At 44.4% G+C, this 27,129-nt stretch overlaps 1 protein-coding gene across 2 annotated transcripts in view; it reads left to right on the top strand.

Moving 5' to 3' along the window:
• The first annotated feature begins 271 nt into the window (after positions 1–271).
• LOC121543415 (hepatocyte growth factor-like) overlaps positions 272–27,129 on the top strand; it is a 31,755-nt gene continuing 4,897 nt past the window's right edge. The window contains exons 1-14 of one of the 2 annotated variants that reach the window (XM_041853264.1): positions 272–461; positions 3,543–3,696; positions 4,084–4,196; positions 6,258–6,372; positions 10,877–11,019; positions 11,654–11,774; positions 12,463–12,581; positions 16,732–16,897; positions 17,063–17,196; positions 18,373–18,466; positions 19,763–19,884; positions 21,724–21,759; positions 22,095–22,209; positions 26,805–26,879. In XM_041853264.1, the coding sequence (XP_041709198.1) occupies positions 398–461; positions 3,543–3,696; positions 4,084–4,196; positions 6,258–6,372; positions 10,877–11,019; positions 11,654–11,774; positions 12,463–12,581; positions 16,732–16,897; positions 17,063–17,196; positions 18,373–18,466; positions 19,763–19,884; positions 21,724–21,759; positions 22,095–22,209; positions 26,805–26,879 (1,571 nt within the window). In that variant the 5' untranslated portion in view covers positions 272–397. Of the gene's footprint in view, positions 462–3,446; positions 3,697–4,083; positions 4,197–6,257; positions 6,373–10,876; positions 11,020–11,653; positions 11,775–12,462; positions 12,582–16,731; positions 16,898–17,062; positions 17,197–18,372; positions 18,467–19,762; positions 19,885–21,723; positions 21,760–22,094; positions 22,210–26,804; positions 26,880–27,129 lie in introns of both variants that reach the window. The other variant, XM_041853263.1, reaches the window with a different exon arrangement.

Genomic DNA, 27,129 nt, shown 5'->3' with positions numbered 1-27,129 from the left:
TAAACTTCTACATATTAGCTCTCAGTCTATTACAAGGGAAATTACATGTATCCGGTTTGGCGTCACCCCCAGCTGCTTAAGATAAACAAGTTGACAAATGCACTTTGCGTGTGGCTGTGGAAGCTGACTGAAGAAGGGACGAGAGTGCTGTAAAGGTGCTGGTTAATTGCCGCGCATCTGGGGGAGGGGAACCGGTGTGATAAAGCGGACTGGGGGAGGAGGGGGGTTGAACCAAGTACGGCTTCTTTCCAGTAAAGGGGGGCATCGCTGACTGCACTGTGGGCTCTTCCTGTTAATCCCAGATCTAACCATATAAACAGGTATAACGCGGAGAGGACGTTCAATCAATCCACAACGCAAACCTTGGATTAGGATAATACACTCTACTCCATCAAAAATGAAGACAGATATAATGTGGATTTACAAACTTCTCTTGTGTGTTGTGCTCGCTGTGAATTCAGGTAAGTCTTACTAGGCAATGTAACCTAACGGTAGGCTATGTATAGCCTATAGCCATTCGTGCGTCATTGATATTCGGTTTAGTGGCAGTGTGTATAGGCTATATCATTTTCATTGGCATGAAAGGGAACGAGTTCTCTAAATATATCACACAGATGTGAAGACTTGTACCGGTGCAAGTGAAATGGATTGAAGTTCAGCACTTCCATAGACCATACTTTTAGTTTTGCGCATAAATATTGCCTATATCATGTAGACTAAAATTAATATTTGTATTGGTAGCCTAAACATAAAACATGATTAAATTAGTGGTTGATACATTGATACGCTGCAACATCTGTCATAATCCACAGTGGTGAGCAATGGTCTGGATTATTTAGAGGTATTTGATACTGGTTTATATTGTAATTGAGATGTGGCGAGGTGACCATATCTTTAGTTTGTCCCTATGTGTGCATTAGCTGGCTGGTGCGACAGGGAATGCGCCTTGCGCTTTGGCATGTAGGCTAATGTAACAAGACGATGCTGCTTAGTAGAGAGGATCATTTGTGCAACACAGTGAGAAATTACTTTATGTTTTCACTGTCATACATACCTATGTAGGCCTAATGAATGCGTTATGCGCGGCCATCTGCGTAAAGGTACCTATAGGACACATCAAAGAGCTAGAACCTCTGCGCTGTAGTCATGTTTTTGAAGTGCATCTGCTGGCGATTTAACTGCTTTGTCATTAACATTTTTTATAGGTCATGGTCATTTCTGTAATAGGCCCTTTACTCTCACTGGAAGGATAAATGCATAGCTACTGAAAGAATGTCGTTCAGCTATCCACGCAACTGATATGTTGGTCCAATCAAGGTTAGACTGTAAACACATAAGTAGACCTATAACTAACTGCTCAGGGCAAATTACCAATTAAATTCAGTTTCATTCCTGAGCTCAGTCAAGGAAAGTGTCATTGGTCTGGTTAAGCCCAGTGGTTGCTTTGAGCATGCCCGAATAGTCAGATTGGAATCCCGCGTGTGCGCGCAGAGGTGAGCTGCACCATAGCCACATCTGGACGCAGAGCCGAGTTCCATATATCTCCATCGCAAGTTTTCACTTAAACATATTTAATACTTATGCAAATTCCAGACCGAGACGCACCTTTAACCGGTTCCTTTGCTGTTTAAAGAGGAGATGCGTTTTATTGGATACAGGTCCTCTCCACGTTGGAAAAAGGAACGGTACCCCTCTTCCCACGTTGAAATGTTTAACGTTAATGCCAAGCTAGCGGACTAAAACCTAGTCCGCTAATACTAGCCGATGTTTGTCTTTTGCCATCACTCCAAAAAAAGCCCTCTGACTATATTTACATTTTTCAACGTTGGTCAACTTAAAAAACTAATCTGCCTAAATCGAATATTACGTCAGTGAGATAACGGAATGTCTCTGTCTTAGAGGAAGAGTCTAAGTGAAGTCTAATTGCGCGGCGTGAAGAGGGATCCATGTTAGAATAACAGCGTGATGAGTGCCAGATGTAGTTCTAATGTAGCCCAAACATTGTGTCCTCCCCGAAACCATTTCGACTACGGGGAGTCCCACAGACAACACATGGAGCTGCAGAGGACAGACACAAATACTTGTCTCTGATATGGGTACATTAACATATTTATTAAATGCAAAACTCATAAGCTCTTTTCAATTTAAAATGTTTCACTCTGGCCACCAATTATAAAGGAAAGACTGCACCACTAAACCATATGGTCTTTACACACATTATTTATGGATTTTAAATTATGAGAACTCTGAGAGACCATGTGATAACAAGCTTAATATCTTCAGTCCTATAAACCCCTTCACACCAAAAGTATGTCTAGTTGTAACTTCTCACATGTTCAAATGAGGTCCCTGTAGCGTTCTTAAATGTAACTTAATATCAGCGAGGAGACATTAACAACCCTTAAAAGTATAAGCTGGGGGGGATTTCTACTAAGCTAACATATGGAATTGTTTTAAGAGTGTCATACCATGGATCATTTAGCTATTTGATTTAGAATCTTAGGACCCCTGTAGGTATCAAAAATCTATATTCAAAATATTGAATTTGGCATTTACTACTATAGCCCATAGAAAAGCTTTGAATAACATATTCATAAATGGCAAAACAGACAGTCCAAAAAAGTGTCTGTCCTATATCTAGGAGATATAAGATAGCTCATCAGGGTGCGGACGCCTGGAGTACGTGCGTGCTCGTGCGTGCGCGTGTGCCTGTGTGGGTGTGTGTGAGAGCTACTGAAGAGACATTGAGAAGGTCAATGATCCCAAAGAACTTAGTGGACTCAGCAATGGAGTCATATACATTTGAGGGATGATGGTTCATTGGTTCTTGACTATAAACTGCTGATTTCACTGTTTTAATGTTTAATGATGGGGCAGTTCTGGGCTTCATACAAGTTGATTGAGGGAAGGGGGGTTAGTGTTGTGTGTTGTGGGGTGGGTGGAAGTGTGTGTGTCTGTGAGTAAGTGGAAGTGTGTGTGTGTGTGTGTGTGTGTGTGTGTGTGTGTGTGTGTGTGAGAGAGAGAGAGAGAGAGAGAGAGAGAGAGATTGATAGCCCAGATTCTGTGTGTGCATGTCTGTCTACTCTCTTTCATGGTCTGTCCTGTCTCAGAGTGCAGGAAGCAGTCGTTACAGATGTACCATCTCTGTCCTGTCTCAGAGTGCAGGAAGCAGTCGTTACAGATGTACCATCTCTGTCCTGTCTCAGAGTGCAGGAAGCAGTCGTTACAGATGTACCATCTCTGTCCTGTCTCAGAGTGCAGGAAGCAGTCGTTACAGATGTACCATCTCTGTCCTGTCTCAGAGTGCAGGAAGCAGTCGTTACAGATGTACCATCTCTGTCCTGTCTCAGAGTGCAGGAAGCAGTCGTTACAGATGTACCATCTCTGTCCTGTCTCAGAGTGCAGGAAGCAGTCGTTACAGATGTACCATCTCTGTCCTTTTTCAGAGTGCAGGAAGCAGTCGTTACAGAAGTACCATCTATGTCCTGTCTCAGAGTGCACGAAGCAGTCGTTACAGATGTACCATCTCTGTCATGTCTCAGAATGCAGGAAGCAGTCGTTACAGAAGTACCAGAAGAGTGAGGACACCAGGCTGCTGTGTCCAGACTGCCCCCAGCCCTCCATGGTCAAGAACAGCCGCTCGCTGGAGCACTGTGCTCGCAAGTGCAGCAAGAACAAGAAAATCTTCACCTGCAGGTGCATCTCACACAAGCAGAGAAGATGGTCATAGCGACAGATGCATGCAAAATGCACAACTGTTTCACACTCTCTCTCTCTCTCTCTCTCTCTCTCTCTCTCTCTCTCTCTCTCTCTCTCTCTCTCTCTCTCTCTCTCTCTCTCTCTCTCTCTCTCTCTCTCTCTCTCTCTCTCTCTCTCTCTCTCTCTCTCTCTCTCTCTCTCTCTCTCTCTCTCTCTCTCTCTCTCTCTCTCTCTCTCTCTCTCTCTCTCTCTCACTGTTTCTCCATCTTTCTCTCTCTCCAGTGAGCTACATGTTCCCTGTTTCCCCCTCCTCCCTTCATACAGCCTTCATATTCCTTATCACCCAGTGCTCATCTCTCAACTACTTCCCGTCTGTTCGTACAGGGCATTCTACTTTGACCATCAAAACAGGAAATGCCACTTGCTTCCCTTTGACCGCTTCATGGACGGTGCTCACAGGGAACACAGGGTGAACTTTGACCTTTACGAGAAGAAAGGTAAATATAACTGTTGACTTTAGCTCAAACATTACATTTTAGCCTTACACTCTCGCTTTTCCCCCTCCAAAGCTTCGTAAAATGTTGTCTTGGAAAAAACGGTGGATAACCGTTAATGTTGATTTAGCGAGATCTGCCTCAAACATTACATTATACACTCTCTATTTTCTCCGAAACGTCCTAGAATGTCAGTGGAAAGTTTATAGAAGTTTATAGCAAAGCAGATAGGTTGTTTGTTTAGAGCGATGGTTCTGGTGGTATGATGGATTCTCCAAGCTTGACTCTCTAAGGTTTAAAAGTTCTCGATGTCTGTTGACACAACAACCGCCTTCCCGCTCTAGTTCTGTAACTCCAGTGGCCAGAGATGTGCACAGAAACATGCGGTGAACCAACCAGAGCATAAACAACATGGCCGCTGTTTACAGTTTGGACCCAAGGGATCGTTTAAGCTGTGGAGTCTCGCACTTGAGAATTGACAAAACGCCCCAAAGTGACATTTAATTAACTTTAGGGAGCTACAGTGCATTCGGAAAGTATTCAGAACCCTTGACTTATTCCACATTTTGAAATATCACATTTACATAAGTATTCAGACCCTTTACTCAGTACTTTTGCAGCAATTACAGCCTCTAGTCTTCTTGTGTATGACGATACAAGCTTGGCACACCTGTATTTGGGGAGTTTCTCCCATTCTTCTCTTCATATCCTCTCAAGCTCTGTCAGGTTGGATGAGGAGCGTTGCTGCACAGCTATTTTCAGGTCTCCCACAGATGTTTGATCGGGTTCAAGTCTGGGCTCTGGCTTGGCCACTCAAGGACATTCAGAGACTTGTCCCGAAGCCACTCCTGAGTTGTCTTGGCTGTGTGCTTAGGGTCGTTGTCCTGTTGGAAGGTGAACCTTCACCCCAGTCTGAGGTCCTGAGTACTCTGGAGCAGGTTTTCATCAAGGATCTCTCTGTACTTTGCTCCGTTCATCTTTCCCTCAATCCTGACTAGTCTCCCAGTCCCTGCTGCTGAAAAAAACATCCCCACAGCATGATACTGCCATCACCATGCTTCACCGTAGGGATGGTGCCAGGTTTCCTCCAGACGTGACGCTTGGCATGCAGGGCAAAGAGTTCAATCTTGGTTTCATCAGACCAGAGAATCTTGTTTCTCATGGTCTGAGAGTCCTTTAGGTGCCTTTTGGCTAACTCCAAGCAGGCTTTCATGTGCCTTTTACTGAGGTGTGGCTTCCACCTGACCACTCTACCATGAAGGCCTGATTAGTGTATGTGCTGCAGAGATGGTTGTCCTTCTGGAAGGTTCTCCCATCTCCATAGAGGAACTCTGGAGCTCTGTCAGAGTGACCATCAGGTTCTTGGTCACCTCCCTGACCAAGGCCCTTCTCCCCCGATTGCTCAGTTTGGCCGGGCGGCCAGCTCTAGGAAGAGTCTTGGTGGTTCCAAACTTCTTCAATTTAAGAATAATGGAGGCCATTGTGTTCTTGGGGACCTTCAATGCTGCAGAAATGTTTTGGTACCCTTCCCCAGATCTGTGCCTCGACACAATCCTGTCTCAGAGCTCTTCAGACAATTCCTTCAACCTCTGACATGCATTGTCAACTGTGGGACCTTATATAGACAGGTATGTGCCTTTCCAAATCATGTCCAATCAGTTGAATTGACCACAAGTGGACTCCAGTCAAGTTGTAGAAACATCTCAAGAATGATCAATGGAAACAGGATGCACCTGAGCTCAATTTCGAGTCTCATAACAAAGGGTCTGAATACCTATGTAAATAAGGTATTTATGTTTTTTATGTTTCATAAATGTGCAAACATTTCTAAAAACCTGTTTCCGCTTTGTCATTATAGGGTATTGTGTATAGATTGATGAGGAAACAAATCATTTAATACATTTTAGAATAAGGCTGTAACGTAACAAAATGTGGAAAAAGTCAAGGGGTCTGAATACTTTCTGAATGCACTGTATATCTTCCACGTGAATAATGACAGTGTTTCGCTAACTCTGACATGAATGTTTGTGTCTCTCTCTTTCTCTCTCGTCTTGGCGTTTGTAGATTATGTGAGGGAGTGTATCATCGGGTCCGGGGTGAACTACAAAGGAAGGAGGGCGGTAACCAAGGCCAAGATTCCCTGTCAGTCATGGACTGAATCTTTCCCTCACGAACACACGTAATTCTCTTTATTTTACTTCATTTTTTAATGTTATTTTTCTGTGGGGTATGCAGATTTTTCATTCTGTGGTTTTTCTACAGCTCTGTTACAGTATGTTGGGCATTATAGGCTAACATGAGATTAGTGGGTGATATACTCTGATGCTGAGTTGAGCTACTTCTGTACAATGTAGCTAAAACTCTTTGAGACCGAATGTGTCCTCCTCTTCTCACGTCAGTGAATGCAAGAGCCAAACACTTAAACATAACTTAAACACTATAGTGCTATGACACACAGCCACACACACACACACACACAGCCACACCTAACACACACCCACACACACACATCCAACCCCCCCCGAACCTATCCCTTCTTAACTTGGTCTAGTATTACAATGACTAAATTGTCAGAGAGGGAGGGAGGGCTGGCAGAAAGGAACGAGGCAAGGTCATCAGGTACAGTAGGTACAGCAGGATGAGCTCTCAGCGAGACCAGTGAACATCTAAAGATGGTTTGGAGCCAGGTTCTTGTTAGCACTGCTCGTTAGCCACAAGACATTTTAACAGCAATGAGTGGGGACGGAGAGGAAGGAGAGAGAGAGGGGGGAGAGATGAGGAAGATGAAATTAAAGAAGAGTGGCGAGAGAACGAGGGAGAGAGTGAAAGAAAGAGAGAAAGCAAGGCAGGGAAAGAGGGGGAGATAGAGAAACAGAAGGAGAGAGATGGATAGAGAGAGAAAAGGAAATAAACATAAGGAAGGAGAGAGAGAGAGAGAGAGAAGAGAGAGAGAGAGAGAGAGAGAGAGAGAGTGTAGAGATGTATAGACTGAGGTCATGTTCTATGTGCTCTCCAGCTGAGCTCACTAAGCCACAGACATGAGAAAAATACGAGCCTCTGACCTAGATGAAAATACAGGGCCCACTCTCACCTCCCCCAGGACACCTTGACTCTCCCCCCTCCTCTCCTCCCCATTGATCAGCCGGGATCTACCCCCACACCTCACTCTCTCTCTCTCTCTCTCTCTCTCTCTCTCTCTCTCTCTCTCTCTCTCTCTCTCTCTCTCTCTCTCTCTCTCTCTCTCTCTCTCTCTGTCTCTCTCTCTCTCTCTCTCTCTCGCTCTCTCTCTCTCTCTTTCTCTCTCTCTCTCTCTGTCTCTCTCTCTCTCTCTCTCTCTCTCTCTCTCTCTCTCTCTCTCTCTCTCTCTCTCTCTCTCTCTCTATCTTTCTCTCTCTCTCTCTCTCTCTCTCTCTCTCTCTCTCTCTCTCTCTCTCTCTCTCTCTCTCTCTCTCTCTCTCTCTCTCTCTCTCTCTCTCTCTCTCTCTATCTATCTCTCTCTCTGACACACACACACACTCACTATTGCATTCCCCCTTTTTCCACTGTAGACCTCTAAATATTATTGCGTTTGATATACTGCCTAGTTCAGCCTCCTTTTCTGACGAGTTTCAGAATGCATCGTAGCACCCTCCAGTTCCCCTCTCCTTAAGGGGTGAGAGTCGCAGTGGGCTAGCGTGAGACTGTCCCGGTGTGTGAGGATTACACATAATGAAGCATGCATCATTTGCGTTTCGTGTAACTATTATTTTAATGCTGTAATTTTTCAGGTGGTTTCCTTCCAGGAATAGGACTTACATCTGCTGTCTGATGTTAGGACTTGGATTATAATGCCACTAGAAGAGTATTTTGAAGTTGGTATAGCAGCTTGTTTGGTAAAGGTTGTATAGTCAGTTGTAGGGAAGTGTATTTTGGGGTTGCTCTAGTGCAGGGGTTCTCAACTCTGACCCTACGAGGTCCGGAGCCTGCTGGTTTTCTGTTCTACCTGATCATTAATTGCACCCACCTTGTGTCCCAGGTCTAAATAAGTCCCTGGTGTCCCAGGTCTAAATCAGTCCCTGGTGTCCCAGGTCTAAATCAGTCCCTGATTAGAAGGGAACAATGAAAGAAACGCTTTGGAACTGGCTTCGAGGTCCAGAGTTGAGTTTGAGGGCTCTAGTGTTTTTATCTGGTTCCATGTTTCCTGATGTATTTTGAAGATGTTTGAGTATTTATCCCCAATGCAGGTTGCTGTAACGTCTAGGTCAATGTTGATAATCTGGTAGGGTTCTTCATTGGTCCAAGTTACAATGATCTTCTGTGTAACATTTTGAGCTTGTTGTATCATTTCCCCCTGGATCATAATACTGTCACTTCAGGATGCAGTTTTCCATTTTCCATTTTACTGGGGCTAAATCTAAAGACAAGCTGGTGTGTTTATTCTCATCCAGAGAGAGAGATGGGGGGACACACAGAGAGAGAGAGACACACAGAGAGAGAGAGAGAGAGAGAGAGAGAGAGAGAGAGAGAGAGAGAGAGACAGAGAGACAGAGAGACACAGAGAGAGAGACACAGTGATGTATGTGGAGAGAAAGAGAGAGATGTCCAGAGAGAGAGAGTGAGACATATGTGCATAGTGTCTGCCTGCAGCACCATAGGGACCCCTCCTTGGCAGGGAGATGAATAGCTGGCTAACATTTGTTAGCCCAACATCATTACTTTCTTTCCTCCTCTATACTGTACATACAGGCAGGCAGGCAGGCAGGCAGGCAGGCAGGCAGGCAGGCAGGCAGACAGACAGACAGACAGTTCATCTTCTTACTGGCTCCTCTCTCTCCTCATGGGGAGCTGTGGGTGCCTTTAAAAAGCCTTAAAGTGAAATCCTGTCTTTTTTTAAATTACTTTCTGATAGACTTTTATGACATTAAAGGAACGTGTCGATATGTTAGTGAGTTGGACTCAACTCATGGCGTGTGTTCTTTGATTCCAGTGTGTGTTTGGCTGTTGGAAGGCAGGCAGTTGGTAAGGTCCAAAAGTCGAAGTTGGGCCCTGTCCAAAATCAGCTCCTAGCTCCTTGGTACGACATGTGGATGCAACTTAATGGTATAGGTGCAATCAATATGGTCAGATCTACACTAGTGTCTAGGGGGCTTCTGGGCTTGTGGTTGTCTCTGGACTGGGCCTTGGACTATCATGGTGGATGGAAGGGTTTTGGTTCACAGCAGACTGGACTCCCACTATTTGGCTGAAGTCTCTCTCATGGTCTAAGTTAGATCTCTGCAATTCCTCTGGCAATGGGATGAGTGATGTTGTGCATTAGTGGAGTTCTATGGAGGCCGGAGGGCACAGGGGGGAGTGCCAAGCCGGCTCTCCCCCAAGAAAGCGCCCTGCCGTTGGGGTTGAGCACTGAGCTGAGCTGCTGATAGTTAGGCCCCTCTGGTTCTATTTCTCTTTATTTTATTATTTTCCATCTCTCTTTCCATATCTCCAGCACTGCTCTTTTTATTTGTCCATCATCTGTTTCACTCTCTTTCTCTCCCTCCATCATCTCTCTTTTGCTCTGATTCTCTCTCTCTCTCTCTCTCTCTCTCTCTCTCTCTCTCTCTCTCTCTCTCTCTCTCGCTCTCTCGCTCTCTCGCTCTCTCACTCTCTCGCTCTCTCTCTCTCTCTATCTCTCTCTCTCCCTCCATCATCTCTCTTTTGCTTTGATTCTCTCTCTCTCTCTCTCTCTCTCTCTCTCTCTCTCTCTCTCTCTCTCTCTCTCTCTCTCTCTCTCTCTCTCTCTCTCTCTCTCTCTCTCTCTCTCTCTCTCTCTCTCTCTCTCTCTCTCTCTCTCTCTCTCTCTCTCTCTCTCAGTGGGTGGGAAGGTAGGGGCTGTGGTATGGCTGAATACAGAGGTGTTGGAAAAGCCAGCTTTTCATCATCCAGGCTTTTCAGAAGATTAATATTACAGTGTCCATTTATCTGGTCTCCATTGTTACAGGCTATATGATTCACATGGTGCTTTTACTCCCAAAAGGTGTGTGCATGCGTGCGTGCGCACGTGTGTGTGTGTGAGTGTGTGCGTGTGTGTGCATGTCCGTGTGTGTCTCCCCTGACCCTTCCGCTGAACTAATGTACAAAGCAGAAGAAATAGATTATGTTTCAATTTGTGAGGTTGGCGAAAAACAAGAAACGCTTGAGCTGCTCTTTCTGATTCGTAGCATAGTTGTGTGGTGAAATCCCTGTTGTGAGGCGCTGTACATGTGTAGCAGTAACTGGCTGATTTACAGGTCAGACTGGAAGCATTTACTGGTGGGTTGGCCTGAGGGCATGGAATGAATGGAATAAGGAATATGGGAATACAGTGAGACGTGAAGGGATGGTATACTAGAAGATAATGTTTTCCATTTCCCATACATTTTTATTACACTTTGTCTATATTGCCATGGTCCAAGATAATGTAGCGATGTAGCTAAGTTAGCATGTTGTGACTCTACCAAGTGTCTTTGTTTTTGGCTCAGTTTTTAGCGCGCTAGTCTTCGGAGCTAAGGGCCCCCAATTCACGTCAATATCTAAGAGAAACCTACAGAAATACCATCTTAAACAAAAGGATGTTCTACGACTTTATGAGTCCTAAAACTGCAACTCCTATCATGCCTGTCACACACATTTGATCATTCCCACTTTATGCTTAGTCATGTTTTTCTCCACACTCTTTCCCTCAGCTTCCAGCCGGCGAGACTGGGCAAGAAGGACCTGAATGGGAACTTCTGCCGTAACCCCAAGAACGAGAGCAGTGGGCCCTGGTGTTTCACTACAGATCCAGAGGTCAGGCACCAGGAGTGTGGCCTGCCCCAGTGCTCCCAAGGTAACACCTCAACCAGCAGAGTCCAATTACACATTGGGGCCAGTTTCCCTGACACAGGCTAAGCCTAGTCCTGGATTTAAGAGCACTTTCAATGGAGATTATTTTTAGTCTAGGACTAGGCTTAATCTGTGCTTGGAAAACCGGCCCTTGGGTTTGCCCAACATAGACATCTTTGAAACTTATGAGGTGGCCCACATTGATACGTCATTTACTGGAGTGAAGCTGATTTGTTGGCGAAAAGTAGCCATGTTTTCTTTCCAAAGTCTGCTTGCTAATAGTGTACGACTATAGCCTGATAACAATCCTCTGTTATCCCAATAACAACATACAAAAACATATCTTGTGCTCTTGTAGCCAAACAAAAATTTTGTTTTTGACGCACCAGGGAATCCCATTTCACTATCGTGTCAAGAAATGTTTAGTATGCTAGTATCTTACTTCTCATTGAATAGGGTCCAAAGATTGAGAGATAAGCATGTTGCTAACATTATTAAAGTTATCAACTTTGCAATAAGATATAAGTCAAACTGTTGTTTAGTCATCTTTAATCGTGTTTCCCTGTTTAATATAGTGTTGAAGATATGTTCTATGCCATTGTGGGAAGGTTGTGCTAACGTTGTTTTTGCGTTTGCAGTGGAGTGTATGAGGTGTAACGGGGAGGACTACAAAGGACCGATGGATCATACAGAGACTGGGAAGGAGTGTCAGAGATGGGATTCAGCCAAGCCCCACAGACACCCCTACCAACCTAAAAAGTGAGTCAGGTAACCCATAGCCTTATGTGTTTAGTTAATTTATAACACTGTAAGTTATGGCTAACGTCACTTACTTTGAAGGGAATTATTGCTTTTTATTACTTCGAAGTAAATTGTTTGTGATTTTTGGATTAGCCCACTGCTGTTAGTTAGTCAACCTTATTGTATGCAGTGAATGTGGTGTAGGTCTGTGGATGAAAGCCTGTGCTAAGTGAATGTGGTGTAGGTCTGTGGATGAAAGCCTGTGCTAAGTGACTACAATGTTAAAAGGAAATGAGTGATTCTCCCCCATTGACGTGCATACTCAGACCAACCGCACTGCACTCCCTCATCACACACACACACCCTACACAAACACTCCCTATCCTAATACACAGGAGATGAAGAGACATTTCACCACTAATTTAGGTCCAAGTTTTAATCCCCATGTAGCATAACTCTCTCTCTCTCTCTCTCTCCCTCCCTCCTTCCTTCCTTCCTCTCGCTCTCTCTGTCTCCGTCTCTGTCTCTGTCTCTGTCTCTGTCTCTGTCTCTGTCTCTGTCTCTGTCTCTGTCTCTGTCTCTCTCTCTCTCTCTCTCTCTCTCTCTCTCTCTCTCTCTCTCTCTTTCTCTCTCTTTCTCTCTCTCTCTCTCTCTCACTGTCTCTCTCCCCTCACTTTCTCATCTTTGTTCCTGTCTTTCTTCACAGGTACCCTGATAAAGGGCTGAATGACAACTACTGCCGGAACCCGGACAACCGTCTGCACCCGTGGTGTTACACAATGGACCCACACACACCCTGGGAGTACTGCAACATCAGTGTGTGTGGTGAGTGTGCTCTCCTACTGTGTTCTTCTCTATCCCAAACAGGGAACACTGTCTGATGATACTGGTACGACATACCAACGCTGAGAACGTTACATCATCAGTCTGGTTTTGTGGTCTCAGTGTAGTGTACCATTGTGCTGTGTTGTGTTGTGTTCTGTTGGGTTGGGTTGTGTTGTGTTCTGTTGAGTTGTGTTCTGTTGGGTTGGGTTGTGTTGTGTTCTGTTGGGTTGGGTTGTGTTCTGTTGAGTTGTGTTGGGTTGTGTTGGGTTGGGTTGGGTTGGGTTCTGTTGGGTTGTGTTGTGTTGTGTTGGTTTGTGTTGGGTTGGGTTCTGTGGTGTTGTCTTGTGTTCTGTTGAGTTGTGTTGTGTTGTGTTGGGTTGTGTTGGGTTGGGTTCTGTTGGGTTGTGCTATGTTCTGTGGTGTTATCTTGTGTTCTGTTGGGTTGTGTTTTGTTCTGTTGGGTTGTGTTGGGTTGTGTTCTGTTCTGTTGGGTTGTGTTGTGTTCTGTTGGGTTGTGTTGTGTTGGGTTCTGTTGGGTTGTGTTGTGTTCTTTTGGGTTGTGTTCTGTTGGGTTGTGTTGTGTTCTGTGGTGTTGTCTTGTGTTCTGTTGGGTTGTGTTGTGTTCTGTTGGGTTGTGTTGTGTTGGGTTGGGTTCTGTTGGGTTCTGTTGGGTTGTGTTGTGTTGGGTTGGGTTGTGTGGTGTGGTGTTCTGTTGTGTTGTGTTGGGTTGGATTGTGTTGTGTTGGGTTATGTTCTGTTGGGTTGTGTTGTGTTGGGTTGTGTTCTGTTCTGTTTTGTTTGGTTGTGTCGAGGTCGAGGTGGAGCATGAAGCACTGACATAGTAAAGAAGTATAGCGGATGGTTCCCCTTTGTCCTGCACACACACACACACACACACACACCTCGTCCGGATCCTCATTAATGCGACGTCACAGCTCCCTCTATGAGAGATGTGCACCCTGTCTCTCCCAATACTTTACCATTCTCTCAAACACATTCCCCATTCCCTTTGAATAAACTATATATGCCCATACTACTTCACTAAACAAACCATCATCTCCCCATTAGTCCTTCATAGCAGCGGAATAGAAATCTAATTGGAGACTCCCACCGAATTCAACAGAACTCTTCAATATTTCTATGTATTTATCTGTATGGGGATTCTACTGTGATCAGAGGGGAAGAGAAGGGACAATACTGAGTCTGTAGCGGGCCTTTCTAACTTTATTTAACCAGGAAAGAGCCTTGAGGTTAGAAACTGTGATTGATGTGGTGGTTTTAGGGAGTGCCCAAGTGTTTTTTGGTAGAGGGGCCACAATGGTGGTTTGGGGGTATAACGAGATAAGTATAGGAGCCCTCCAAAGGAGACAGGGAGAGGCTTTGTTTGGGATATTTAGTGTTTCATGTGGTTCTATGCTGAAAGCTATTTACCTCAGAGTGAAGACAAGTAGGCTGTGTTTGTCGACTCAGGGGAGGGAGAATTTGATGGTTTAAAGCGCTTAATTTAGACCACTCAAAGACAACAAAGCACTATGAAACGATTTATTATGGGTCAAATCCTAACTTCCACATCAATGCATGACTAAGGATGAGTTTACACAAGCAACCCAATTCTGATATTTTTCCACTAATTGGTAATTTCACCAATCAGATCAGCTCCTTTTGCCAATAATTAGACTAACTAGAAATTTGACTTTAAAATGGAAATTAGGATTCGCCCTTAGGACATATATTAACAGTAGGGGAGTAGCCAAAATGGCTCAATGGCTACTGACACAGATACTTCCAACAGATTGGGAGGCGTTGGGAGTAATGTTCATCATCGTTATCAACAGGACACATAGGCGCCATAGTTGTAACACCAGGGATGTTGAAACCATAACAGATTGTCAGAAGTCTTGTAGAAAGCCTGGTCCAATGAAACCCTGGCACCACAACTGAGGACTTGAGAAGATGGGGGGATGAGAGGTCGTGTTAGTGTGTTGGGGGGGTGTTAGTGTGTGTGCCTGCATACGTGCATGTGCGTGATATGACGTCCTTGGGGTGTGTGTGTGTGTGTGTGTGGGGGGGGGGTAGAAACCACTTTTAGACAGTTTAATATTCTTCATCCAAAGGGATGTTCAACACTGACCTTGAGCCAACGGCCCCGCCCAGCTGAGGACCATGATTTACAACCAGGGAGTAGAAAATAATTTGTCCAGATGGATTCTGCACTGCCTAACCTGTAGATAAACCAGGTGACCCGACGTTAGATGCCGGCGTGCATTACATCAAGCAAAAAGAACATCCTCCTTCTTTTCTTTCTCCCTCTCCAAACATTCCCTTCCTCCTCTTTTGGTCTGTCCGCGGCTCGTTTATCAAACGGTATAGAAACACAAATCCCACAAATCCGGAGGGGTTGCAGAAATTCCGACAAATCCGTCCCTGTACACTGTAACATGAAAAAGCGGAATTCGGAGATGTTTGGGATAGTTTTTCTGGAGGCCGGAGGGCCGGGAAGCCTTGTTAAGCGGGCTGGATGCAGGGTTGTTTGACTTGGTGGTGAGCACCATATCCATCAGGCCTTCGTTATAGTAACCCACCCTTACGGTCACACATGTAAGAGGCCAAGCTACCCAAGCTATAGGGATCTAGCTAGGCTCAACCCACACATGCATGTTCCTCCTGCCAAAAACTGATATGGTCCACTGTACACCATGAATGAGGCCAGTACAGTATAGGATAGAGGGGATTCGCAGATGCTAGATAGAAGATATGATAAAAATAGAAGAGTTGGCTAAAGCCCATTCCCAATAGTCTCATACTGTAAGTCTGAGGTCTGTTGTAGTGTTCGTTTCGGTATGTCTCGTGGTGGGAAACCAATGTTTTGGATAAATAGAGAGATTATTGACCATACAGTACTACATATATAGGATGTTAATTTGATCACTCTTATGTTGCTGAGAATTTTCCTGCACTGCAGAAAATGCAGAGGTTCGTGATTTACAGAAGTTCACTGAAAACTCGCACACGCGGTATATTAACAGTATTGCACTTTTCATGTAGCTTACTTTTATCCAGCTAATAGCCTAACCACCGATCAAGCGACATTATGGACTAAACAGGATGATTTTGCTTCAACAATGCTGGTCAAATTAAGATGATACATCTGTACTGACTGTTTAGGATAATTTGTCTCTAGGCTAAACATGACCCATTCTCTGAGATGCATCTTTCTTTTCCCCTCTCCCTCTTTTCTCCCTCCCTCCCTCCCTCCCTCCCTCCCTCCCTCCCTCCCTCCCTCCCTCCCTCCCTCCCTCCCTCCCTCCCTCCCTCCCTCCCTTCCTCCCTCCCTTCCTTCCTTCCTTCCTTCCTTCCTTCCTTCCTTCCTTCCTTCCTTCCTTCCCTCTCTCTCTCTCTCTCTCTCTCTCTCTCTCTCTCTCTCTCTCTCGACCCTTCTCTGTCTCTCTCTCTCTCTCTCTCTCTCTCTCTCTCTCTCTCTCTCTCTCTCTCTCTCTCTCTCTCTCTCTCTCTCTCTCTCTCTCTCTCTCTCTCTCTCTCTCTCCCTCCTACCTTCTCTGTCTCTCTCTCTCTCTGTCTCTGTCTCTCTCTCTCTCTCTCTCTCTCTCTCTCTCTCTCTCTCTCTCTCTCCCTCCTACCTTCTCTGTCTCTCTCTCTCTCTGTCTCTGTCTCTCTCTCTCTCTCTCTCTCTCTCTCTCTCTCTCTCTCTCTCTCTCTCTCTCGCTCTCTCTCTGTCTCTGTCTCTCTCTCTCTCTCTCTCTCTCTCTCTCTCTCTCTCTCTCTCCCTCTCTCTCTGTCTCTCTGTCTCTCTCTCTCTCTCTCTCTCTCTCTCTCTCTCTCTCTCTCTCTCTCTCTCTCTCTCTCTCTCTCTCTCTCTCTCTCTCTCTCTCTCTCTCTCTCTCTCTCTCTCTCTCTCCCTCTCCCTCCTACCTTCTCTGTCTTGTTTCTCCCCTCTCATCCCCTTTTCGTTCTACATTCTTCTTTCTCTCTATCCATCTCCCCTCATCTTATATATTGCTAATCTCTTATCCTAAATCCTCTGTTTCTCTCTCTTACTTTCTGTCTCTCTCTCTCTCTTGTCCCTGTACCCACCCCCCTCTCTCTGTTTTTATCCCTCTCTCTCTTCTTCTTCTCCCCCTCTCCGTCTCAGAACCAGGTAATGACTCTGATAAGGACGCTACATCGTCGTGTTTCAGGGAGCAGGGACAGAGTTACCGCGGTAATGTGAGCGTCACGCCGTCGGGCATCACATGTCAACGCTGGGACTCCCAGTTCCCCCATAACCACTCCTACAGCCCGCAGAACTACAAGTGCAAGTGAGTGATGACGTCATTCAATACCCACATGGGCTTTCTTTTGTTTCTGTCACTGGTATGAGAAATATAGGGAACGGACACATACAGTCATATTATTATGTATGTCCACTTGGTAAGCAGCTATTTAACCAGTGTGTACGTATCTCTCTCTTGCTTCCATCACAGAGATCTGAGAGAAAACTACTGTCGGAACCCAGATGGTGCAGAGATCCCATGGTGCTTCACTACAGATCCTAACCAGAGACTAGCCTTCTGCACCAATATACCCCGGTGTGAGACAGAGAGCATCGACACAGAAGGTGAGACACAGTTTCCTTTTCCAGTTGACATGCTCTTCCAACCCGGCACCCAACAACTTTTATGTAAGGACTATTGTGTTGATTCTACTGAGACACAACACCGCACAGCACACTGGCCCCCATACACTAGATGAGAATCACAATCACCTTTATTTGCCTAGTACATTTGCCCGGAATTAGATTTTGTGTTATGGTACTCCCACAGTAAACAGAGTAAATAGACAGAATAATTTACATGAAGAATAATATGAATTTACAAAAATCCACATGCAGTATGTACACTTGAAACAGCAAAAAAAGTATAATTGTGCATGGTACAGATGTTTAAACAATATACTGTATGCAATATGAATAACGACATATGTGGTGTAATCGGGTGTATGGCTGTTACGTACTGTATTTGCAATTGACCTCAAAACTCCAGCGGCAATATATTGTGAATGCACTGTGATCGCTGACTAAATCAGACTACTGGCATTCTTTTGGGCATGTCTGGTGTGGGTTTGGGTTTGGGTGCAAATTCCTTTTCATCAAATTACAAAAATAAACAAAAAATTGTCAGCCAGCAATTCAACCTTTTCTGGAATTCTCTCTCTCTCTCATATGTTTCTATGCTTTCCATTTCATAAGACCACACATTTCTGGATGAGAGAGAGTGTTTTGGTCACTACAGATACCTCTCTGGTTCCAGTTAACAACAGCCGAAATGGGGGAGAAATCTTCTTTGCTTTTTTATTGCATTTGGGAACCACCAATTATAAAGTGGCCCAACATGTTAAATTGATCCAAACCACAAATCGAGCCCAGTTTCAACGTGCCTGTTTTACGACAGCATCAATATCAGAATGTTGTCTCTCAGTGGACCTACACACCAAAAAAAAGTATTGATTCAATGTACAATTGTAAGGCAACCAGCTGCAATAGGATTGTGAGTTTTGCTCAACAGCGTTTTTGTTGAGCAAACTAACAATCCTATTGCAGCTGGTAGCCTTACAATTTTACGTTGAAACAACATCTTTTGTTCTACATTGTGGGTATTGCTGTGTGCGTGCATGCATGTCTGTGAGAGAGAGCGAGAGAGACTGAAGATGGTAATCTCAATAAGCCATATTTAGGGTCGGTTTAAGACTATTCAGGGTTTTATTTTCTCCTTCTCTCTATCTCTCTCTGTCCCAGATTGTTATGAGGACAATGGAGGGAATTACACAGGCAATTTATCCAAGACCAGATCAGGAATTCCCTGCGGACTGTGGGCAAATCATAGCAACAGGTACAGTAAACCTCATACGTCACACACACTTACCAGCCACACACAACTGGAACTTACCCCTCAATCCATATTCACAGGAGAAAAAGTAAAACTATGGGTACAAGCAATTTATGGGAAAGTTTCTTTGACATTTAAAAAAAAATGTTCTGGCTTTTTCGATTAACTGTTTATTGATGAGGTATTTCCCGTCGCTTAGTGAAAATCCCCTTGTGAATGAACAAAGCTAAGCCGTGAAAACAAACAACAAGAGGAAATCAGGGGCCCACCCCGGGTCAGTCCTAGGCCTGCTATTATTTGTCTAGCTGACAGCGAGGAAGCCTTATGGTGCTTCCAGAACTTCCAGAACAAGTCACCCTGGAGGGGCGCCTAGTCTCTCCACGTCCGTGTTCCCTCATGCTAAAGTACCGTACCTAACGTTGGGCCTGGCTGCTAGAATTACTAAATTTAAAGGAATTTTAAAAGCCAAAATGGCAGCGACAGATGGACATGTGCCAGAGCTGACCCGTGACCCCAGGAAGTGCTTTCTCGGCCCAGCAGATCAAAGCCAATCAGCTTCCCTCATGTGGCCCGCAGCCAGCGAGTCTGCGCCTCGCACAAGGTCAAGGGGTCAGTGCAGAAAAACGGCGGAAAGGTTACGGCTTGTTTAACATTGGCAGGGGAAGTTAAATTATCTTCACACTGGCTGACAAATCGGTTGCCCCCTCTCCTCACATTTTGTTTTTTTGAGGGTACCAGTCAATCCTGACCCAAGCCCTCCAACAAATTGGATCATATCTAAAGATATTCCAATTCTTTTGAATGTATGAAACTGATGGATTGGAATTGCTGTTTCAACAAGACTACTGAATGCATCTGTTAAGGCTCGGTTTAGTCTATGTGCAGTGAAGTATACGACCAGATCTTGAGTCCACATTTACAGTGTTCGAACTGTATCTTTGAGTTGAGTCTGTAGCTTCTTCCTTGTCTGAACCGTGGTGAATACTGGGAGTGCATACTTTCATATTCCCCAGAGCACTCTTCACAAAACTCTGCTTTGCTTCCTTGTAAGGCCTCTGCATAGCTGGAACTCTAGGGATTCACTGCCCCTATAGTAACAGCTTAGTCAAAGTTTCCAACCTGAACACAGTTATGGTGTCAGACTTTTCTGTGTGTATGTATGTGTGTGCGCGCGTGTTGGCCTCTTTACTGTATGTGTGTGTGTGTGTGTGTATGTGTGTGTGTGTGTGTGTATCTACAGTATGTGTCTCTGTGTGTATGTGCTTATGCATGTGTCCTCATATATGTTGTGTTTTCCAGTGGAGAATCCAGTGTGGGTCTGGAGAGGAACTTGTGCAGGAATCCAGACAAGGATAAGCACGGCCCCTGGTGTCACACTACAGACCCCTCCATCCCATGGGATTACTGCAAGCTCAAACGCTGTAAGAATACCAAAATAAAACTGTCTTCATCCAATCTCTGTCTCATCCCCTATACACCCTACATCTACCCTACATCTACCCTACATCTACTCTACATCTACCCTACATCTACCCTAAATCTACCCTAAATCTACCCTAAATCTACCCTAAATATACCCTACATCTACCCTACATCTACCCTACATCTACCCTACATCTACCCTAAATATACCCTAAATCTACCCTACATCTGCCCTACATCTACCCTAAATCTACCCTACATCTACCCTACATCTACCCTACATCTACCCTAAATCTATACTACATCTACCCTAAATCTACCCTAAATCTACCCTACATCTACCCTAAATCTACCCTACATCTACCCTACATCTACCCTAAATCTACCCTACATCTACCCTAAATCTACCCTACATCTACCCTACATCTACCCTACATCTACCCTACATCTACATCTACCCTACATCTACCCTAAATCTACCCTAAATCTACCCTGCATCTACCCTACATCTACCCTAAATCTACCCTACATCTACCCTACATCTACCCTACATCTACCCTACATCTACCCTACATCTCAAGTAATCGATAACGGAAATGGTTGAGTCAGCCATAATCTTGTGGTGAGAAATCTCGTATGAGACCTGAAGACTTGTGTTAGCTCCCTGAGCTAGTGCCTAGGCTTTAGCTCAGACAGTTAACATAGTCTTGTCGTGCACAGAAGACCTGAGTTCCGACCCAGTAGGTCTCATCAGCGGCCCAATCATCAGATGATGCCTCATCTTCAATTACATTTAGTCCCCTGTAGCTCAGTTGGTAGAGCATGGTGCTTGCAACGCCAGGGTTGTGGGTTCGTTTCCCATGGGGGGCCAGTATGAAAATGTATGCACTCACTAACTGTAAGTCGCTCTGGATAAGAGAGTCTGCTAAATGACTAAAATGTAAATGTATAAAAGTACAGTGAAAAGTATTGAGTCTAGCAACACTCATAGCTCTCATAGTGTTGTTCAATCAATCTTATGGGACATCAACGACACAGCAATGAGCTTAGTTCCATGAGTAATACAGTTATCGCTTTGTTTGGGATGTTTCCGTTGACATGATTATTTCACATTTGTAATACTACAATGAATGATGTAGTTTAACGACATATCCAACATCAGCGTTTGCTGAAATTTGCTGCAAAGCTTCACTCACTCACATCACTTGTTACAGTTATGTTATGACTTAGTGCAGTGGTTTCGCTTAGCTGGCACAGAATGTGACACGCTCAAACTCCAAACAGATGTCGAATCTCATACAGACTGCTTTTATTATATGCATACTAATTCAGTTATTCAGAGTTTAGTGATTTGTTTTTGTTGTACCCTATATTGTGGTCCTCTGTAGCTCAATTGGTAGAGCATGGCGCTTGTAACGCCAGGGTAGTGGGTTCGATCCCCGGGACCACCCATACGTAAAAATTTATGCGCACATGACTGTAAGTCGCTGTGGATAAAAGCGTCTGCTAAATGGCATATTATATTATATATTATTATCATATTTGGCGGACTGTTCAAATTGATGGGGAGCTCTTTCAAGTGTCCTCGCGGTTATATCTTTTGAAGTTTTTGGGAGCTCGGCTGGAGGAAATGTATTTGCTGTGGGTTCAATTCAATATGGCCGCCCAACTGCAATGCAGATAGATGCAGAGATAAGTTGAGCTAGGACGAAATGGTTTTGTAGAGGGGAGTTGAGGTTGAGGTTGCATGCTTTGTATGTTAATGTTTAGTGGGTTCATGTGAAATATCATGTCTTTGTGAGGTCCGTGTGTTGAATTGTTGAATTGTTTTGTTTCAGGTGATAAGTCTCCGAACATCTCTGCCCACCCAAGAAGTGAGTGTAGTATTAATTTTGCATTCTCTTGCTTACTATTCACCTTACTATTTCTTTCTCTTTCTTTCTCTCTTTCACTCTCGCGCTCTCTTTCTCTCTATCTCCCTTCCCTTTCCTCTCTCTCTGTATATCTCCCTCTATTCCTAACTTTCTCTTATAGCTGTACAGTTTATTTATTACCTGAGTTCATGCTTGGCTGGATAACTGATCACTCCCACTGCCATTCAATATAATGCAACCTGGACCAAGCATACTCTCTTCTTTAGTAATAATAGCAAGTTCAACTATTTCCCCAGAGTCTAACCCAGATAAGTTGTCTTCTCTCTTACCCCAAGGCATCTCTCTCGTGTCCAAGCCATCCTGCTTCATCCACAAGACCACCCGGATCGTTGGAGGAGCCCAGGTCCACAAGGCTAAAAATGGTAGCTGGGTTGTCAGTATCCAAAAAGGGTAAGAGCCCTCCTCTGCACAGGAACACCACTACTGAATGCGTAACTGACCTGGGTTTGAACCCAGGTCTCTTGTGCTGGACAGTGTTAGACAACTGAGCTAAAAGGCATTTGCTATGGGAGCTAACATAAGTCTTAGGTTAGCCAGCTGAGCAGAAGTCTAGGCATTGAGGTCTCAGGCCAAGTGACTCATCACATAAGCATGGTACTCCTAGTTTGAGTCTTCTGTCGGTTGCAAGGCAAACAAGTGCTCCCGCTATATCATTTTATGCTAAACACTTTTCAGCAAAGTGCCATTTTGTTATTGCTCTGAAGATGAAGTCCTTAAAGTGTATTCGTTTTGGCAGCCCTATGTTTGTGCTAGAACACAGCTGTACACTCTTAGAAAAAAGGGTTCCAAAAGGGTTCTTCGGCTGTCCCCATAGTAGCACCCTTTTTGGTTCCAGGTAGAACCCTTTTTGGTTCCAGGTACATCCCCTTTTAAAGGGTTCTACCTGGAACCAAAAAGATGGCACCTTTTTTTCTAAGAGTGTACTGAACTTGGTTGTATAAAAGTCTTAACATTACCATGTGTTTTATGTGGTGTCTGCATCCTTCTATTCAAAGAGAAATAGAGGAAAGACGTGAACATACAAATATCGATGGAAGTTTAAGACTTACGTAACATAGGCAGGTTAAACTTATAATAATAATATAATATGCCATTTAGCAGACGCTTTTATCCAAAGCGACTTACAGTCGTGCGTGCATACATTTTTTTTGTGTATGGGTGGTCCCGGGGATCGAACCCACTACCTTGGCGTTACAAGCGCCGTGCTCTAGAGACAAACTTGGACTCACAGAGACAAAATGATTGGCTGCTGAGCATATTCATGCTTCCATGTTCAAACTACCCATGTGACCGGAGTCTTCAACATCAATCAATATTTTCATGTGCATGTCTTCACTCCATTGCTTTTTTATTCACTTTTTGCTCTGGAACCCTTTTCCACCTCTCATTAGTTAGACTCATGCTCTATGCCAGTGGTCACCAAACCTTTTTGAGCCGAGATCACTTTCTGAGTCAAAATGCAGGCTGAGATCTACTGCTCAGTTGTTGTTTTAAACATGACTTAAAAAACGAAAGCCTATTCAACAGTCCAAGGAATGCCTTGGAGATCGACCAGTCCAGGGGCGAATTGGCCATCTGGCAATTCTGGCAAATGCCAGATGGGCAGCATCATTTATTGGTCAAAATGGACACACACTAAAATATTTTGTTTATATAAAAATAAAAACTGAAAAAGGTGACTTGGCCATCGGCCCATGGGCATGTTAAGATTTTTTTTATCAAAATGGGCCGGCCCGGTTTTCTAATAGGCTGAGCTGAGGTCACGAAAACTCACATTCAAAGTCAAACGCGGCATCAGCAAAGAGACCAGGGTTTCCCAAACTCGGTCCTGGGGAGCCCCCCTGGGTGCACGTTTTGTTTTTTGCCCTAGCACTACACAACTGATTCAAATAACCAACTCATAAAGCTGTGATTATTTGAACCAGCTGTGCAAAAACCAAAACGTGCCCTAGGATCAAGTTTGGGAAACTATGAGGTAGACAGCCAAGATCACGGATCGTAAAAAACGAAAATGGTGCCTATAAACGTAGCAAGAACACATTCTACATTGTCACCTCACTCATTTGGTCAAACAGTAAAGTGCATTACATTATTCTCATGATTCCTGTAATGAAAGTGTCTGCCCTGTGCCTGTTTTGCTGTGATGAGCGAGCCACTCTCCTCTCCCCAATATGCTCGAGAGAAAAATGTGTTCTGATCATATAACATTTAAAAATGCAATTGCAGGAAAAACACAGCTTTAGAAGCTCTGTCCCTTTGTCCCGGTCGAAGACCACTGCGCCTGAGTGGCGCAGTGGTTTAAGGCACTGCATCGCAGTGCTAACTGTGCCACTAGAGATCCTGGTTCGAATCCAGGCTCTGTCGCAGCCGGCCGCGACCGGGAGACTCATGGGCGGCGCACAATTGGCCCAGCGTTGTCCCGGGTAGGGGAGGGAATGGCCGGCAGGGATGTAGCTCAGTTGATAGAGCATGGTGTTTGCAACGCCAGGGTTGTGGGTTCGATTCCCACGGGGGGCCAGTATAAAAAAATATGTATTCACTAACTGTAAGTCGCTCTGGATAAGAGCGTCTGCTAAATGACTAAAATGTAAAATGTATGTAAAATGAAGAGAGGAGGGTCTCAGCTTTCTGGAGTTATCATTTTTATTTTTCAGCTTAATAGCAACGATTCTACAACCAAGATATGATATGGCTTTAAGATATGGAGTGGCATGCGTGAAATGCACACTGGCCATTCTGAGGGCATGGGCCTATAGCTCTCATAGGTAGACAATTGCAAAGTTTTATTAGGACATTACCTTTACTGTTGGATGAATACATAGCTACGAGCAGTGGGTATTATATTTAGAGTTAGCAATCTAGTTAATGTCCTTTGAGTTTCCACTTCCTCAGGTGTTGAACCCCAACTTAATTAGCATATGATATTAGTTAGGGTACATAAATACACTCTTAGAAAAAAAGGGTTCCAAAAGGGTTCTTCAGCTGTCCCCATAGGAGCATCCTTTTTGGTTCCAGGTAAAACCCGTTTTTAGTTCCAGGTAGAACCCTTTTGGGTTCCATGTAGCACCCTCTGTGGAAAGGGTTCTACATGGAACCCAAAAAGGTTCTACCTGTTACCAAAAGGGGTTTACCTGGAACCAAAAAGGGTTCTTCAAAGGGTTCTCCTATGGGGACAGCCGAAGAACCCTTTTAGGTTCTAGAAAGCACCTTTTTTTCTAAGAGTGTATGTATGTAATTCATCTCTATTGAAACAATTTAATCAGGAAACTCTGGAGTCCTATTTCGACAGTAAAATATAGCAACTATAGTCTAATTGTCAACCCAAAATTCATGTCAGTCACTGGATTAGGTTATACATCAAAATATCATGAGTCATGCATTTCTGCTTGGGACATGTTAAATGAAACAACTTAATTTTTGAAAACCGCAGTAGTCTATTTATTACACTTGTTAATAAAGCACTGTAAATGACTTCATAAAATGATTACTGATCAAATCATGGGCTGACACAAGGGGAAAATGTTAGTTTGGTGCTCTTTAGTAATTAACACTTATGGTAGGTTTTGATTCAGGGGAACACATATGACAGGCACTAATTTCCAAAATAGCCTAAGTCGTTAGCTTTTCTTTTATAACGTATGAGGCTTAAGCAGACAGGCAGACAGACAGACAGAGAACAAGAAGAAGCACACAGTGACAGCAGAGAAGATGCTGAGACAGATAGACAGCACAACAGGGAGGGTAACCAAATGGTTGGAGCAGAGGCACAGTTATAGTGGTGTGTTGTATCTCCAGACAGAGGAACAGTTATAGTGGTGAGCTGTATCTCCAGACAGAGGAACAGTTATAGTGGTGAGCTGTATCTCCAGACAGAGGAACAGTTATAGTGGTGAGCTGTATCTCCAGACAGAGGAACAGTTATAGTGGTGAGCTGTATCTCCAGACAGAGGAACAGTTATAGTGGTGTGTTGTATTTCCAGACAGAGGAACAGTTATAGTGGTGTGTTGTATCTCCAGACAGAGGAACAGTTATAGTGGTGAGCTGTATCTCCAGACAGAGGAACAGTTATAGTGGTGTGTTGTATCTCCAGACAGAGGAACAGTTATAGTGGTGTGTTGTATCTCCAGACAGAGGAACAGTTATAGTGGTGAGCTGTATCTCCAGACAGAGGAACAGTTATAGTGGTGAGCTGTATCTCCAGACAGAGGAACAGTTATAGTGGTGTGTTGTATCTCCAGTGGTGTTTTTACATATGTGTCAGCACTACTGCCTGTGTCTAAGTAGGGTGTGTAGGGTCAGGGTGTAGGGTGTATGTGTGGGGATGTGGTGTGTGTGCAAGGCTGGGCTGAGTTGGTGGTGTGCGCAGTGATGTGGGCTGGTGTGGATAAAATGCCAGAGCTGAATTCTTGTCCCAGTCCGGCCCTGGACCAGTCGATCGCAATCGACCGTTTGGTGATCTCTGCTCTGTGTGTATGCCAACTTTTCTATTATTGAAGCAGGATAACGATCGATCTACTCCTTACAAGTTTCATCCCGAATGGCACCCATTCTTTGGGCCCTGGTCAAAAGCAGTGCACTAAATTCTGAATATGGTGTCATTTGAGACACATCCACACTCATTATGAAACAATGTCCAGACGTTGAGGTAGACCGCAAGGTTTGACTGTATGACTTGACATGGATAGAAGAAGGCAACAGGTATCCTAGTGGTTAGAATGTTGGGCTGGTAACCGAAAGGTTGCTGGTTCAAATAGCTGAGCTGTCAATGTGAAAAGTATGTTGATGTGTCATTGAGCAAGGCACCTAACCCACATTTTCTCTAGGGTGCTTTACTACTATGGCTGACCCTGTAAAACAAAATATTTCACTGCACCTGTGTGACAATAAAACAACTTTATTTTTTATTAAGAGTAGGCTACAGTACAAACAGCATCCATAGAGTATAGGACTAAGCTCATCATGGTGTCCTGTGTTTCCTACCCAGGAACACTCACTGGTGCGGTGGCTCGCTGATCCGAGAGGAATGGGTGCTGACGGATCAACAGTGCTTCTCCTCCTGGTAATCTCTCCATCCATCTTTATCTCACATTATTCTTTCCCTCGTTCAAAGCAGAGGTGAGAGACAGTAGGAGGCATAGGGAGAAGAAGAGGTGTAAAGAGGAGAGCAAGGGTTGAATGGAAACAGAGTTCAAACAAAGACCCGGTCAGCCTCCCGAGTGGCGCAGCGGTCTAAGTCACTGCATCGCAGTGTTGCGGCTTCACTACAGCCTGGGGTTCAATCCCAGGCTGTGTCATTACAGGCCGTGACT

Source organism: Coregonus clupeaformis, chromosome 28 (assembly GCF_020615455.1).
Source record: "Coregonus clupeaformis isolate EN_2021a chromosome 28, ASM2061545v1, whole genome shotgun sequence".
Classification (NCBI taxonomy): Eukaryota; Metazoa; Chordata; class Actinopteri; order Salmoniformes; family Salmonidae; genus Coregonus; species Coregonus clupeaformis.
The sequence above is the reverse complement of the archived record's forward strand: the minus strand, read 5'-3'. Positions and strand labels throughout refer to the sequence as shown.